Here is a 14,117-nt window from a genome sequence, read left to right as displayed (position 1 = left end):
AAGTTAATATTAAGTTTACAGACTTTAACCTGTGGCCTGGAATCAGTTATAGTCATCACAATTATTTTTACATAAAAGCTATTACTACTAGAACAAACCTGGTGTAGCCCAACCTTCGAATTGCTCGATACATGGTGCTCACACTCACCCAGGTTCCAGTGCTGAGATACAATTCGCTCTGTAACTCTTCTAAGTAAAGTTCTGGCTTCTCCATTAACGATTCAATAATTGAATACTCTTCTAAACTACCTAAAACTGGCATGGGGCCTGTCCTGTGTGGTATTGGCGAAACACTTCCAGACGTACTGTAGCGATCGATAACTCGGTAAACTGTTGACACATGAATGCATAGTAAGTCAGCTATTTCCCTACATCCGAATTGTCTGCAGTAGTATAACCATATGATTCTTAATCTTAAGTCATCAGACAATGCAAGCGGCATAGCTTAGCCAAGGCAGAAATAGCTAATTCAAATAATTGCGCGCACGTGAAAATCCGCACGTGGACCATGTTTAAATTCTGATTTTCGCAAGGAACCTGAAAAATACGGTATTGCGTTTTCGAGCCTTTGTTGTAATCTGTATGGCTCGATGTAGGATTTTTGGCCCCTGCAGCTAACTCGAGCCTATCTGGACGAGAGTTCCATAGCCCAAAGAAAGCCCATAATGGGGTAGCAGGGGGTTCTAAGTGGCTAGTTGGAGTAGCTTAAACCTTGTCAAAAATGATCATCTTGTTTGAGCTTGGTTTTCCTATCGCCCAGATGAGGTCTTGTCGCCTTTGATAGGCACTGTTAAGCGTTAGCGCCATAGGGTTAGCACGTGTGTCTGCCTATTCATGGCTACCTGGCCACCCGGCTCTGTAAACCGTGCCAGCAGCGCGGTTTAGGAGCTGCAAATTGCTATTGGTTGTTGATACTGGCCGGTATAGAAAGGAATATATTTCAAAACGTTAAGTGAGTGATGTTGTATCAGTGCCATGCCCTGGTCTGGCGAGCAATCCGCTGTCAGCGGACTACCCCAGCTTCATCGATACTTAGCTGCGTGACACTACAGCCTTTGTTTGATTGAAGTTTTATGGTCATAGTTATGACTTATACTAAGACTGCTTGCTATAGGTGTGTCACCAGCGTGGTGCAAAGTTGGCAGTATCAATAGCCGTAGCTATAGCTTGTTATTAATCTATAATGTACGTGTATATGCAAGTGCGTTTTAGTGGCTGCATGGCCTGTTGGATTTTAGCACTGTAGTCATGTGATGACCTAGCTGATGTGCAGTTGCGCTCTGTCCCCAGTTCGCAGTGCAGTCATAGTGAGTAATATTGGCTCACCTATTTGTGCACTCTTGACACAATCATAATTGACGTGTTCCCCGTATCCGGAGAATTGAGGCACAGCCCAGTCTGATGTGTCTATGTGTCACTAATCTGATACTGCTTAGAGCAATCTCACATCTCTATTTATAGTGTAAGTATGTGTGTTAACCATGCCTGGTGTGATTTCAATAAACTAGTGCATGATACCGCTGGCATGTGGTAATGATCAAATACCTTAGTACAACTTTGTCTTGTTGCCTGAGGTAGTGCTACTAGATCTGGACTCACTCGGTTGCTTTGTTCGGTGGTCGCCATAGCTGTTATAGTGTGCTGCTTATCTGTCACATCCTGACTAGCTGGATGTAGAATAGTCTAGTCTGTTTTTTGTTTGTTTGTTTTTCTTTTTTTGATTGCTAGGAGTTCTAGTCAAGGTGTTCCCAGCAAGTGAGCTGTACTAGTCGCAGCTGGTCATCTTGATTATTGGTTATTGATTTAGCTGATATGTGTGTACTGTACATGTGCTACTGAACATCACTGCCACATCTAGCTACAGCAAATAATATAGTCTGGTGCTAACGCTCAAGTTGATGACTGACTACACTGTGCTGGTCACTTAGCAGGTATAGTCATATGCTCTCGGTGTAGCTGAAGCGTGCTTAAACTGTGGCCACAGCTGCTGCAAGTCCTGCCATTTAGTGGTAGTGATTAGCTGATGTGACACTGTACCATGCTACAAATGTAGCCGTCCTGTCATTCAGTTAAGTGCAGTAACTGATATGCTACTGTATCGGCAACTGAGTAGCCATTTTGTTTACTGCCATCGATGTTGTCATGTATAGCTGATACATATCTGTAGTGAACTGTGCTATACCACTGTATAACTGTCAAATATACTGCAAATGACACTGTCAGGTGCTATCGTTATAGCTGATGCAGGAACTAGGCCTTTATGATCAGTGTGGGTGAAGAGGAGTCTTTAGAGCACATGGTTGGACATGCTAAGTATGTGAGATTTTGCAGAGACCAAAGCCCAACCTCATGCGATTGCTATGGCCACTGTACTGCATTACTGACATAGTTGTCTCACCCACTGTGACTGATACTGAGTGATAGTGATGCAGTCAGGTGAGAAAGCTCATAGCTGCCCTGTGCTGTTACTATCTGTAAGATCTGTTGATGGTGCAGGTACAAATAACGCAACTAATGTGTAGCCGCAATCATGATGTGGTCAGGATTATCTATCCTGGCATGGCTGTTACATCTGCAGCTAATGCGTCAGGTGTTTTCAGTATGCAGTTGAAATTCCTGACACTTCTGCTGTACATTATTCGTAGCAATCTATCTGATGTGTGGATGTAGGATCATGACAAAGCCAGATGTCGCATCTACTACAATTGATGCAGTCAGATGTAACAATATACCTGATATATGTGATTGCACAGTGCTACTGATGTAGCTGTCGTGTCCACTGAAGCTGCAATTGATGTAGTGAGCATGTGTGGTTACACTGGTGATATTTCTGCTACCTCCATTGTAATTGATATAGTCTGATGCTAACAGTATAGACTGTACAGTGCTACTGGTGTAGCTGTCCTGATCATGATGCAGTCAGGTGATGATATAGCTGATATGTAGCTGCCCTGCTGAAGTTTCTACCACCTCCGCTGTGACATGTTCCTGTGTAACAATATAGCTGATGTGTGGCTGTTGCTACAGTGCATGGTAATAATGTATAGCAGTACTATGGCTGTCCCATTTTCGTTTTTTTTTTTTTTTTTTACCATTGATGTAGTCAGAAGCTAGCAATATAATGACTGTACAGTGTTGTTGACGTAGCAACTACAGCTGATGCATGCAGTGTAGCTGTCGTGTAAATGTGTGATGACAAGAGGTCACGTTCACTGTGATTGATAGTCAGGTAGCTGATGTATGCATGATTGTACTGTGATACCACATAGTTATCACATTAATTTTACTAGAATTGATGTTGCATCATTCATGTTTGAGAGCTACCAATGTAGCCCATGTTTGAGTACTATGGATGTAGCCCACGTTTACTGATGTAGCTCATGGTTGAGTGCTATCGACATAGCTCACGTTTGAGTGTTACTGGCGTAGCTCATGTGTGATTGCTACTGACATCACTCATGTTTGAGAGCTACCAACTTACCTCATCTGAGTGCTACTGACATAGCTCATGTATGGCTGCAACTAATGTAGTTCATGTCTGGTGCAGCTCGTGTTTGAGTGCTACCAGCTTACCTCATTTGAGTGCTACAGACTTACATAGCTCATGTCTGGGAGCTCCTGTCTGGGTACTATCAATATAGCTCATGTCTGAGTGTTACCAATGTAGTTTCTGTTTGAGCATCAGTGATGTAGCTCATGTAAGCATGTTTGAGTACTACCAACATGGCTCATGATCATGTCCACATAATGCTAATGATATAGCTCATGTTTGAGTGTTACTGACATAGCCCATGTTTGAGTGTTACATGGACGTAGATCATGTTTGAGTGCTACCAACACAGCTCATGTCTGAGTGCTACTGATGTAGCTCATGTTACCAGCTTACCTCTTTTGAGTGCTATGTACCAAGTAGCTCATGTACGAGTGCTACTAATATAGCTCATGTTTGAGTGTTACCAAACATAGCTTATGTCTGAAATTGAGTGCTACTGATGTTCGTAGCTCATGTTTGCATGCTACTGATGTAGCTCATGTTTGAGTACTGCTGATGTAGCTCATGTTTGTGTTTGAGTGCTACCAACATAGCTCATGTCTGAGTTTAGTAGCCCATGTTACCGACTTGTATAATTACCTCTTTTGAGTGCTACTGACATAGCTCCTGTCTGAGTGCTATTGATATAGCTAATGTTTGAGTATTACTGACTGCTCGTGTTTATGTGCTACCAAGACAGCTCATGTCTGATACTGAGTGCTACTGATGTTTGTAGCTCATGTTTGCTTGCTACTGACATAGTTCGTGTTTGAATGCTACCAGCGTACCTCTTTTGAGTGCTACTGATGTAGCTCATAATTGAGTGCTACTCACTCTTGAGTGTTTGCAATGTAGCTCATGTTTTGAGTGCTACTGATGTAGTTCATGCTTGAGTGCTCCCGATATGTTTATGGTGGAGTTCTACTGTTGTAACTCATGTTTGAGTGCTACCGACATAGCTCATGTGTGAAAGCTTTTAACTTACCACATTAATTATGGGTGCTACCGATGTAGCTCGTGTATGGGTGCTACCGATGTAGCTCATGTCTGGGCACTACCAATGTAGCTCATGCCTGAGTGCTACCGACGTATAGTAGTTCGTGTTTACGTGCTACCGACATAGCTCGTATTGTGAGATGTAGACTCATGTTTGAGTACCAACTTACCTCATTTGGGTGCTAGCAACATAGCTCATTTCTGGGTGTTATAGCTGCTCATGTCTGGCTACTAGTGATGTAGCTCATGTCTGAGTGCAACTGACAGCTCATTTTGGGTGTTACCGACATATTGAGTGCTACCGATGTAACTCAGATTTGGGTACTACCAATGTAGCTCATGATCATGTTTGAGAACTGCTGACATGGCTCGTTTGAGTGCTATACCGTCTTAACTCATGTTTCGGTGCTGCTGACATAGCTTATGTGTGAGTGCTACCAATGTAGCTCATGTTTGAGTGCTACCGGCGTAGCTTATGCTGTGTGAGTGCTACCGACATGGCTCATGTTGTGAGATGTAGCTCCTGTTTGAGTACCAACTTGAGTGCTACCAACATAGCTCATGTCTGGCTACAGCTACTGATGTAGCTCATGTCTGGGTGCTACTGACAGCTCATGTCTGGGTGTTACTGACATATTGAGTGCTACCGATGTCACTCAGGTTATTACCGACGTACCTCATGTTTGAGTGCTACCAATGTAGATCATATGTGACTGCTACCAATGTATTTTTCTACAGTTGTGACTCATGTTTGAGTGCTACCGACATAGCTCATGTGTAAATGCTTTTAACTTACCACATTTGAGTGCTACCGATGTAGCTCATGTATGGGTGCTACCGACGTAGCTCCTGTCTGGGTATTACCAATGTAGCTTATGTCTGAGTGCTACTGATGTATAGTAGTTCAGTTTGAGTGCTACTGACATAGCACATGTTTAAGTGCTACTGACATAGCTCATACTGTGAGATGTAGCTCATGTTTCAGTACCAACTTACCTCATTAGAGTGCTACCAACATAGCTCATCTCTGGGTGCCATACGTGTCTGGCTACTAGTGATGTAGTTCATGTCTGGGTGTTACTGACATATTGAGTGCTGCTGATGTAACTCAGGTTTGGGTACTACCGATGTAGCTCATGTTTGACTGCTACTGACATAGCTCATGTTTGCAACATAGCTAGTGTTTGACTGAGTGCTACCAATGTAGCTCATGTTTGAGTGCTACCGTTGTAGTTCATGTGTGAGTGCTACCAACATGGCTCACATTGTGAGATGTAGCTGATGTTTGAGTACCAACTTACCTCATTTGAGTGCTACCGACATAGTTCATGTCTGAGTGCTACTGACAGATCGTGTCTGGGTGTTAATAACAAATTGGATGCTACTGACAGCTCAAGTCTAGGTGTTAATGACATATTGAGTGCTACTGATGTAGCTCAGGTTTGAGTACTACTGATGTAGCTCATGTTCGAGTACTATTGACATAGCTCATGTGAGAGTCCTACCGATGTAGCTCATGTGTGAGTGCTGCCAATGTAGCTGATGTTTGAGTGCTACTACCAATTAGTGTAGCTGATGCTTGAGTGCTACCAACGTAGCTGATGTGAGTGCTACTGACGTAGCTGATGTTTGAGTGCTACCGACGTTTGAGTGCTACTGAAGTAGCTGATGTTTGAGTGCTACCGACGTAGCTGATGTTTGAGTGCTACTGACGTAGCTGGTGTTTGAGTGCTACCGACGTAGCTGATGTCTGAGTGCTACTGACGTAGCTGATGTTTGAGTGCTACCGACATAGCTGATGTTTGAGTGTTACCGATGTAGCTGATGCGAGTGCTACTGAAGTAGCTGATGTTTGAGTGCTACCAACGTAGCTGATGTGAGTGCTACCGACGTAGCTGATGTTTGAGTGCTACCGACGTAGGTAATGTTTGAGTGCTACTGATGTAGCTGATGTGAGTGCTACTGAAGTAGCTGATGTTTGAGTGCTACCAACGTAGCTGATGTGAGTGCTACTGACGTAGCTGATGTTTGAGTGCTACCGACGTAGCTGATGTTTGAGTGCTACTGATGTGAGTGCTACTGAAGTAGCTGATGTTTGAGTGCTACCGACGTAGCTGATGTGAGTGCTACCGACGTAGCTGATGTGAGTGCTACCGACGTAGCTGATGTGAGTGCTACCGAAGTAGCTGATGTGACTGCTACTGACGTAGCTGATGTTTGAGTGCTACTGATGTAGCTGCCAATCCACCTGTCCCCAACTGAACCAGGCCTAGCTATCATTCCCCTTTTCCCTCCCTCCTAGGGGCTATACTTTAAAATGTGGGATCCAACCAGCTTAATTTGCGGTCAACCAATCCATAAATTCCTTTCAAAAGAAAATTCCAGCAACCTTACCCTAAAAAGGCCAGGTACCCTCTACGCCTACCTCCAGGATGTACTATATTTCACTCCCTTCCTGTGTGAAGGGAGGAGAATGAGTATAGAATCGATGACTGGTTAGTGGGGACTTCCGGTGGTAGGTGATAACTCACTCGGCGAGACGATACTGGAGCATCTACCGATACAATCAGTTGTGATCTGTGTGTGCCACCGCGGCTAGAGCACTATTGATCAAACTAGTGCAGGAAACTTTCTTGAGAATCTTCCTGGTCACATTCTGACGGCTATCACTGTGGTTCGCGGGGTAAAAGTAGAAGTTGATACCCTATTATTCATCACGATATCATTCCGTTTGAGGTAGAGATGAAATATCATTGCTCTCCGTCTCGCACTTTTACGCACGACGAGTTGAAGTTCGATCACACGAGCCAACAAATGGCGCCTTCTGCATCACGTGCGTAACTGGCTGGAGGCATGCGTGATTCTTTTAGTGCTAACCACAGTTAAGCTATTAACTTCCATTTACTGTAACGAATCTAATATTATCAGGCCTGCCAACCTGGAAAGTAAAAAAATCTTGAGATTTCTGTACCTTTATTGTATTGCAGTGTGTAGTAAAAAAACAACAACTGGTAGATGCTATGCTGAGACCAAAAAAAAAGGTCTCGACTTTTTAAACTTGAAATCCGTGACATTCGCGCTACAAACCGTGAGATTCTATCCAACGAAGATTAGTGAAACCGTGAGAGTTAGCAGGCCTCAAAAACCGTGAGATTCGATCTGCTGCCCTTGAGCAGGGTAGTGAAACCGTGAGACTCACGGTAAACCCGTGAGAGTTGGCAGGCCTGTATTATGTAATATTATTACTACAAGTAACGAAGTTACTAATCTCGTTAGTAATCCACTGAGTAACGCCTAGCCACAACGAAGTAATGAATGAAGTTTATTCACCAGCTTCTTACTTATAACCAAGATTTGCACATTGTCCAACAACGCAATCATGTCACGTGATAAGGTGGTAGTTTCACACGTGACAGCTTAAGGCTGTGGACACAAAGTAATATAATATGTAATATTATTATAGTTACTTTATTTTATGAGTAATATGTAACTGTAACTAAATAGTTCAGTTGCAAGTGATATGTAATTAGTTACTTTTACAAAGTAACTTGCCCAACACTGAAAATCAGCATATTCTAAAACCCTAGAATACCAGTTTTTATGCTTTCTGCCAGAAGTGAATATGTTTTTCACCTACCTACTACACTACATATCCCATGCCGATGATAGGTGAAGTAATTGACAGCCTTGGTGAAGCATGTTTTATTTCAACTATGGACCTGTCATCAGAGTAAAATACCAAGCCACCCTATTTGGCTTGTATTCAATGAGATGGTTACCAGCTATACATTCCAAAGACTAATGTACACAAAGTACTTAGAGGAATGGAGCAATTTACAGCAGCCTATCTATATATAGATGACCTAATAGTTTATAGCAGATCACCTGAAGCACATTTCTGAAGTACTACAGCATTAAAGAGAAGCTGGTCTAACATGTACGTGAGTGAACACCAAGACAAGTCAACTTGGTATGAATGAGAGTGTACACCTAAGCCAATGGGTCAGTCAATTAAGCCAAAACCAGGGAAGGTTTAGAAGTTTCCAGTCCCACAAACCAAGAAGCAAGTAAGAGTATAGCAGCTAGGATATTATCCCTGCATATATAGCTGTCCTACAGACAGAGTTGTAGTATATAGATTTAGCAGTAACTAATTAGTTACAGTTACTTTTGTAAATGTAACTAGTGGTCTGGATAAATTATTATATACTTGTTTGTTAACTTTCAAATATGTTTACTGCTTGGAAAACATTTTAATAAATGGCTGAAAGACAAGAAATGCTAAGGTGGAGCCTAGCACTACGACTGTGCAGTTTTACTGTAGTACATCACAAAGGAAAGGACAAGGATGTACTTTCTCAAACAGCTGAACAAGTAAAGAGTATGATAGGAGAACCATGAGACATTTTAACAATATATAATTATTGTCTGTAGTTTATTACATTCATGTGAGAGTAATTACCTTGTGTTAGAAATAAGTACCCATTACCTGTATAGGCAATGAATATCTTTGTACATTTTCTATATAAGCAAAGCTTGCTCTCACTGTTGTAGTTCCTGTAGGGTCCTGAACATTAAAAACTGAATAATAAAACTATATATAAAACTGTGTGAACTGTTAAGCGTGGCACACTAACTCAATTTACAAATAGTTTTGGACAAACTTTGGCGATTGAACACAGCCAACCACTGTAGTCTCCTTGTTGTGTGTACTAGTTCTGGTTAACCCTACACTTCCTTTTGATTCTGATCAAGGTACTGGTTTGATGCATGGCAAGACACCCTTTCTCAATAGTTGAATACCTAGTTGTAGGACTTCTTTGGAAGATTAGTTAGTTGGCAAAGTTGGGATGGTATTAGCATATCACCAGTATTGTGTAACTGATTGTTATGCATGCATTGCCTTCTGCAACTGCAGCACATCCATTAACGACAATATAGATACCCAAATAAATAAACACTACTAATTTGGTAATGAATGCTGTACTAACTGTCATTAACATTTTGAGATACGGTTTTACCAATTATCTATAGGTTATTGCACAAATCCAGGCATCTGTGCTAGTTTAGAGACCTAAGGAATGGCACAATAATCATTCCAAAGGTCTCTAAATAGGTATCTATTGGAGCTTAAATACCCAGCTCATTAATGACTAAACCGTAGTATGCATGACATAGTCTAATTTTAGTTCTTCATTTGCTTTTGCTGGTGTGTCCAACACATCTATTGGAGTCTCCCTACGCCAGTCATTCTCTAACATTCCAAGTGAAGTATCACTAATGGCAAGTGAAGTATGACTAATGCTGTCTAGTGGTGTCTCCTTTCTCATGCTATATTTAGTAGAAGCAATCCTGAAATATGTGTATATGCCAATTAATCAAACATCTATAGACTCCTTACTGATTTCTCTTTTTGTAAAACTTAATTCCTATGTAAACCAATAGCAATGCAAGTAGCAGAATAACAACTGTCAGTGCAGAAGAAATAAATCCAGTAATAACACGACCACTAAGTTCTGGAATATCAACGTGCACATAAATATGTAACATTGTTTAAGTAGTGTAACATACCACTGTTGCAATTGGTTGTACTGGTACTGTTGCCATTGGTTGTAGTGCCTACAGTGCAAAAAAAAAATTATTACAGAACTAACATATGCCTGTAGTGCATGTCTTTATGTTCTAATAAACCCAAGTACAAAGAAAAAAAAATTTAAGTTGGGTTAAGAATCAAAGAAAACAAGTTGATGTTGTGCTACTTCTAAAAACCAGGCGCCATGCAGCTAGCTAACTCATCTGGAATAACTAGACAGTATATACTACCATGAATTAACCAACTATGTATTACTACTTTACAATAGGGTAGTTAGGGTTGTGCAATAATATAATTAGCTATTTCTCGTATTTCGTAATTCATGAAATATTCGTAATTCGTTCAATTACGTTGCTATGCACTGCTAAGGAAGCGTTTTTTAAATAAACCGCTTTTACCAACATATTACACACAAAACTATCTTCTAAACTGTTTTATAGTGTGACTAACGTGTTTTTTTCCCACAAATTCTCTCGACAAAGCCTCAAAGCTGCTCTTCATTTTCGTTCGCGTACGTAAGGGATACGCCCCCTTTCAACTCGAAGCGATAAGCTATTCCTGGCAGTGTACGAGGCTTGCACCGTTGTTTTTCAGTTGCTAAATGCCTGAAAACCTCAAGGGGAAGGTTGTCTGAGGAAAGCCACCACACCCGTATTTCAGTCCGCCGAAAAGAAACCACCTCAGAGCAAAGTTCACCTGTGCAAAAGTTTAATACAGACTTCATTTCACTTTTACTTCTTACGTAAAAGCTGCTTTTACCGTTATTAAACGATTTTGCTCACGTGGGTGCGTACGGACAAACATAGGTAGATAGATAGATAGGTAGATAGATAGATAGGTACACACACACACTTTTACGGAAACAATTTCAGTAAACCAGGCGCACGCCCACAGCCGGCCTTCGGCTGGCTGTGGGTGTGCGCCTGGTTTAAAAAAGTTGTGACACGGGAATAGCTAAAAAGTGGTGAAACAGGGAAGGAAGGTTGCCTATACCTACAAAGCTAGTTGACCCTAAACTTCATGACTGAATTAGGATTAGTATATCTGTAGGTGTAGGCAACCTTCCTTGTTTCACCACTTTTAGCTATTCCTCACTACTTATTTTCTTCATCTCTAAAAATTCCTTTCACTTCTTTGTTTACTCTTTTTATAACATAATTATGACAAATGAACCAGCACATACTGCATTAAGAATGGTGCAGAATGCCATAAAAGTAATCTTGCATCAGAACACATGTCCCAACAGGGAGGTAGCCATTATGCTTTGTTTTCAGCAATGCCCCGCCCATTATACAGTGTTACAAATGAAGAACAGTACGAGAAGTGTCTCTGCAATCAATCCAGTTGCTATGGAAAATACGGGTGTATATATATAGCTGAAAAGCCGTCTGTCTGCCTGTCTGTCTACATTCCTTTGATGTCAGACGTTTATCTCAATGACTGAATCAAAGCAGTTGTTGTGTCAAACAAAGTGCTCATCATCTAAGAAATGCATTGTTTTTAAATGAAGCTTCTAACTGCTGTCGTTCGTCATTTACAGCATGATTAGTGCAAGGGTGTGGACAAAAATTTGCTTGAATTTTTTTGTAAACTGCATGCAAACCACAAGTAAACAGCTTTCCATTCAACTTAAGCTGGCCTTTATAAACAACTTATAGTCTTAAGTAAACCATAGATCACATTTGGTCAAAGTGGTAGAGCGTTGAACTTGCGAGTGTTCAGTATCCAGATCAAATCCCAGTGGTAGCATGGCCTTTTTTCTTTTTACCTGACCATTATGGTTAATTTTTTTTTCCTTTGACAACTTTTTTGGTTACAAGTTTTTTTTTTTTTTTGCTTCAACAACCTTTTTTGTTACAACTTTGAATTCTGTTTTGGCAATTGTATAGTAGGGACATCGAAGGTGGGGGGGGGGGGGGCGATCTGTGATATAATATAACCCAAAAACTTGCTGCAATTTTCCTCACAAGCCCAGAAGTGTCTTCAGATCGACCCAAAATGTTTCCATCAAGTTGCTACAGATTTTTTTTTTTAATTATTCAATGGAATTTTCTACTGTCTGTCTGTTTGCCTGCCTGCCCGACGCCTTCAGTCAAGCATAGCGGCTACAGCTACAGCCCTAATTCTTTCGCAGAAATGTTTCTAGCTCACTTAAGGAAAAACCTTTGGTATATTGATAAACATACAATGCTTGTGCTATTGTCTTACCTTTTATCCTTCTTTACCATGGCCATCAGTCAAGGTTCTACCGCTGAGTGTTAATAGACTACAGTACGGCTTCCATCTGCCAGTGTACCATACAGCGTAATAATTTAATGGGGGGGAGGGAATTTTGACAAATTTTTGCAATTTGTCAATTTTTTCCTTGTCAAAGCTCACGTGACTGGTTAATTAGAATACTGAAGTCAGCACATTCGTCAAAATTTTCCTTGTAAATATTTGACAATAATGAATTCGTCAAAATTTCCCGTCGAATTATTACGCTGTACGGTATATTGCATCAAACTATTCGAATACACGTGGTTGCCGGTTGCACTAAACTATTTGAATACACACGTACGTGACTTGCTGTTGATATTGATCAGTGAGAGCAACTCGCAGTGAAGTATATAGCAATGTGTAAGTATATAAATATAGTTTTAGTAAACCGAGTCAGGTCATCCAGGTCCCACTTTACAGATTATTCAAGTCTGACCCCACGTGCTAAATTAAATGTGGACATGTTCCTACATGTCATAGCGTAGCCCTGCTTCTTTCATGAACCACGCCCACTTACATAAATTACTGTCTAGACATATGGTAGCCACGCCCATTCATCAGTTTGTAGGTATGCATAAAGCCATGTCCATTATTGTCTGCAGGCTTATGTAGAGCCACGCCCACTGATCAGCTGTTATTGTATGAGTAATAATTTAGTGTACCAGTAATAGTGCTGTGATTAACTCTTTTAAAATATTGTGACTGGTTTTGTAAAAAGCAGGCTATTTAGTGGACACGACCTTGCAAAAAAAACTTCACAAACAAGTAGGGATATTCACTTCTTATTGTTTCACAGTATTTTGACATTACGTACTACTCCGATCCAGCTTGTTTCAGTACTTTTTATTGCAGCACTATACACTGTCCCTACTCTAATTTAGAATTCCTAACTTTTTCTTATATTTGTATAATACATGCCATACTATACCATTTAGTATTCTCTCACTGGACACCTTAGGCCACCAATTGTAGATTCTTTGTTTCCTGTCACCTGCCCGCATATAATTTTAGAGCCGCACGCAATTTTATTATTGCATTTGATAGTCACATGATCTAATTATTTTTGTTTATAAGTGCTAGTGTGAGCACATGGTGTATTATTGGAAAAGTAGTGAGTTTCTGATGTTGTTTAGTGCCAAAAAAAGCATGGATAACTACGTAGTTTGAATCCATTCCAACTACATCATATAGGCTAACATTAATTGCTTCGGTGCTTTGGTCCATTTTTTGTTTCACCTTATTGTTAGCTAAGTTAAGTAATTGTATATAGTCTCAAGTTCCAGTTTGCTAGGTTAGGTAATCCAAAGGCTGCAGCACATGTTGCTGTCATACCTTCAGTGCTGACCACTGAATAAGAATAAGCTAGATATCATTAAGCATACAGAAATAGTGTTACTAATGGCATGTAAGGAATGCACAGGTATCAGTCACAACAATCTATCACCTTACTTGAATGCATAACATGTGAAACTTACCAGTGTTGTAGGGCAGTGTATACTGATGCTACATGCTACATTATGTACAAATGTATTTTTTTGTAGTCAGTAAATCAAAAGTCATGTAGAATCTGAAATAGTGCCATTACATGTATAGCTTGTATGACAGTTAATGCCAACATTGTATTTATTGTTTACACCTTTGTGGTAAACATGTGGGATAGTACATGCAAGGCTTAACTTATAGAGTACACCCAGCTCACATTCTTTAAAAGTGACATCACCATGCATGCTACATATA

At 40.6% G+C, this 14,117-nt stretch overlaps 1 protein-coding gene across 1 annotated transcript in view; it reads right to left on the bottom strand.

Annotated features, from left to right (window-relative positions):
- Positions 1-9,658: 9,658 nt before the first annotated feature.
- Positions 9,659-14,117, bottom strand: part of LOC136236357 (protein sidekick-1-like) — a 32,040-nt gene continuing 27,581 nt past the window's right edge. Inside the window, exons 5-7 of the mRNA XM_066026500.1 lie at positions 10,100-10,147; positions 9,930-10,044; positions 9,659-9,880 (exon numbers count right to left, since the gene is read on the bottom strand). Of these exons, the coding sequence (XP_065882572.1) occupies positions 9,682-9,880; positions 9,930-10,044; positions 10,100-10,147 (362 nt within the window). The 3' untranslated portion in view covers positions 9,659-9,681. The remainder of the gene's footprint in view (positions 9,881-9,929; positions 10,045-10,099; positions 10,148-14,117) is intronic.

This window comes from Dysidea avara, chromosome 10 (genome assembly GCF_963678975.1).
Source record: "Dysidea avara chromosome 10, odDysAvar1.4, whole genome shotgun sequence".
In the NCBI taxonomy this organism is placed as follows: domain Eukaryota; kingdom Metazoa; phylum Porifera; class Demospongiae; order Dictyoceratida; family Dysideidae; genus Dysidea; species Dysidea avara.
The sequence above is the reverse complement of the archived record's forward strand: the minus strand, read 5'-3'. Positions and strand labels throughout refer to the sequence as shown.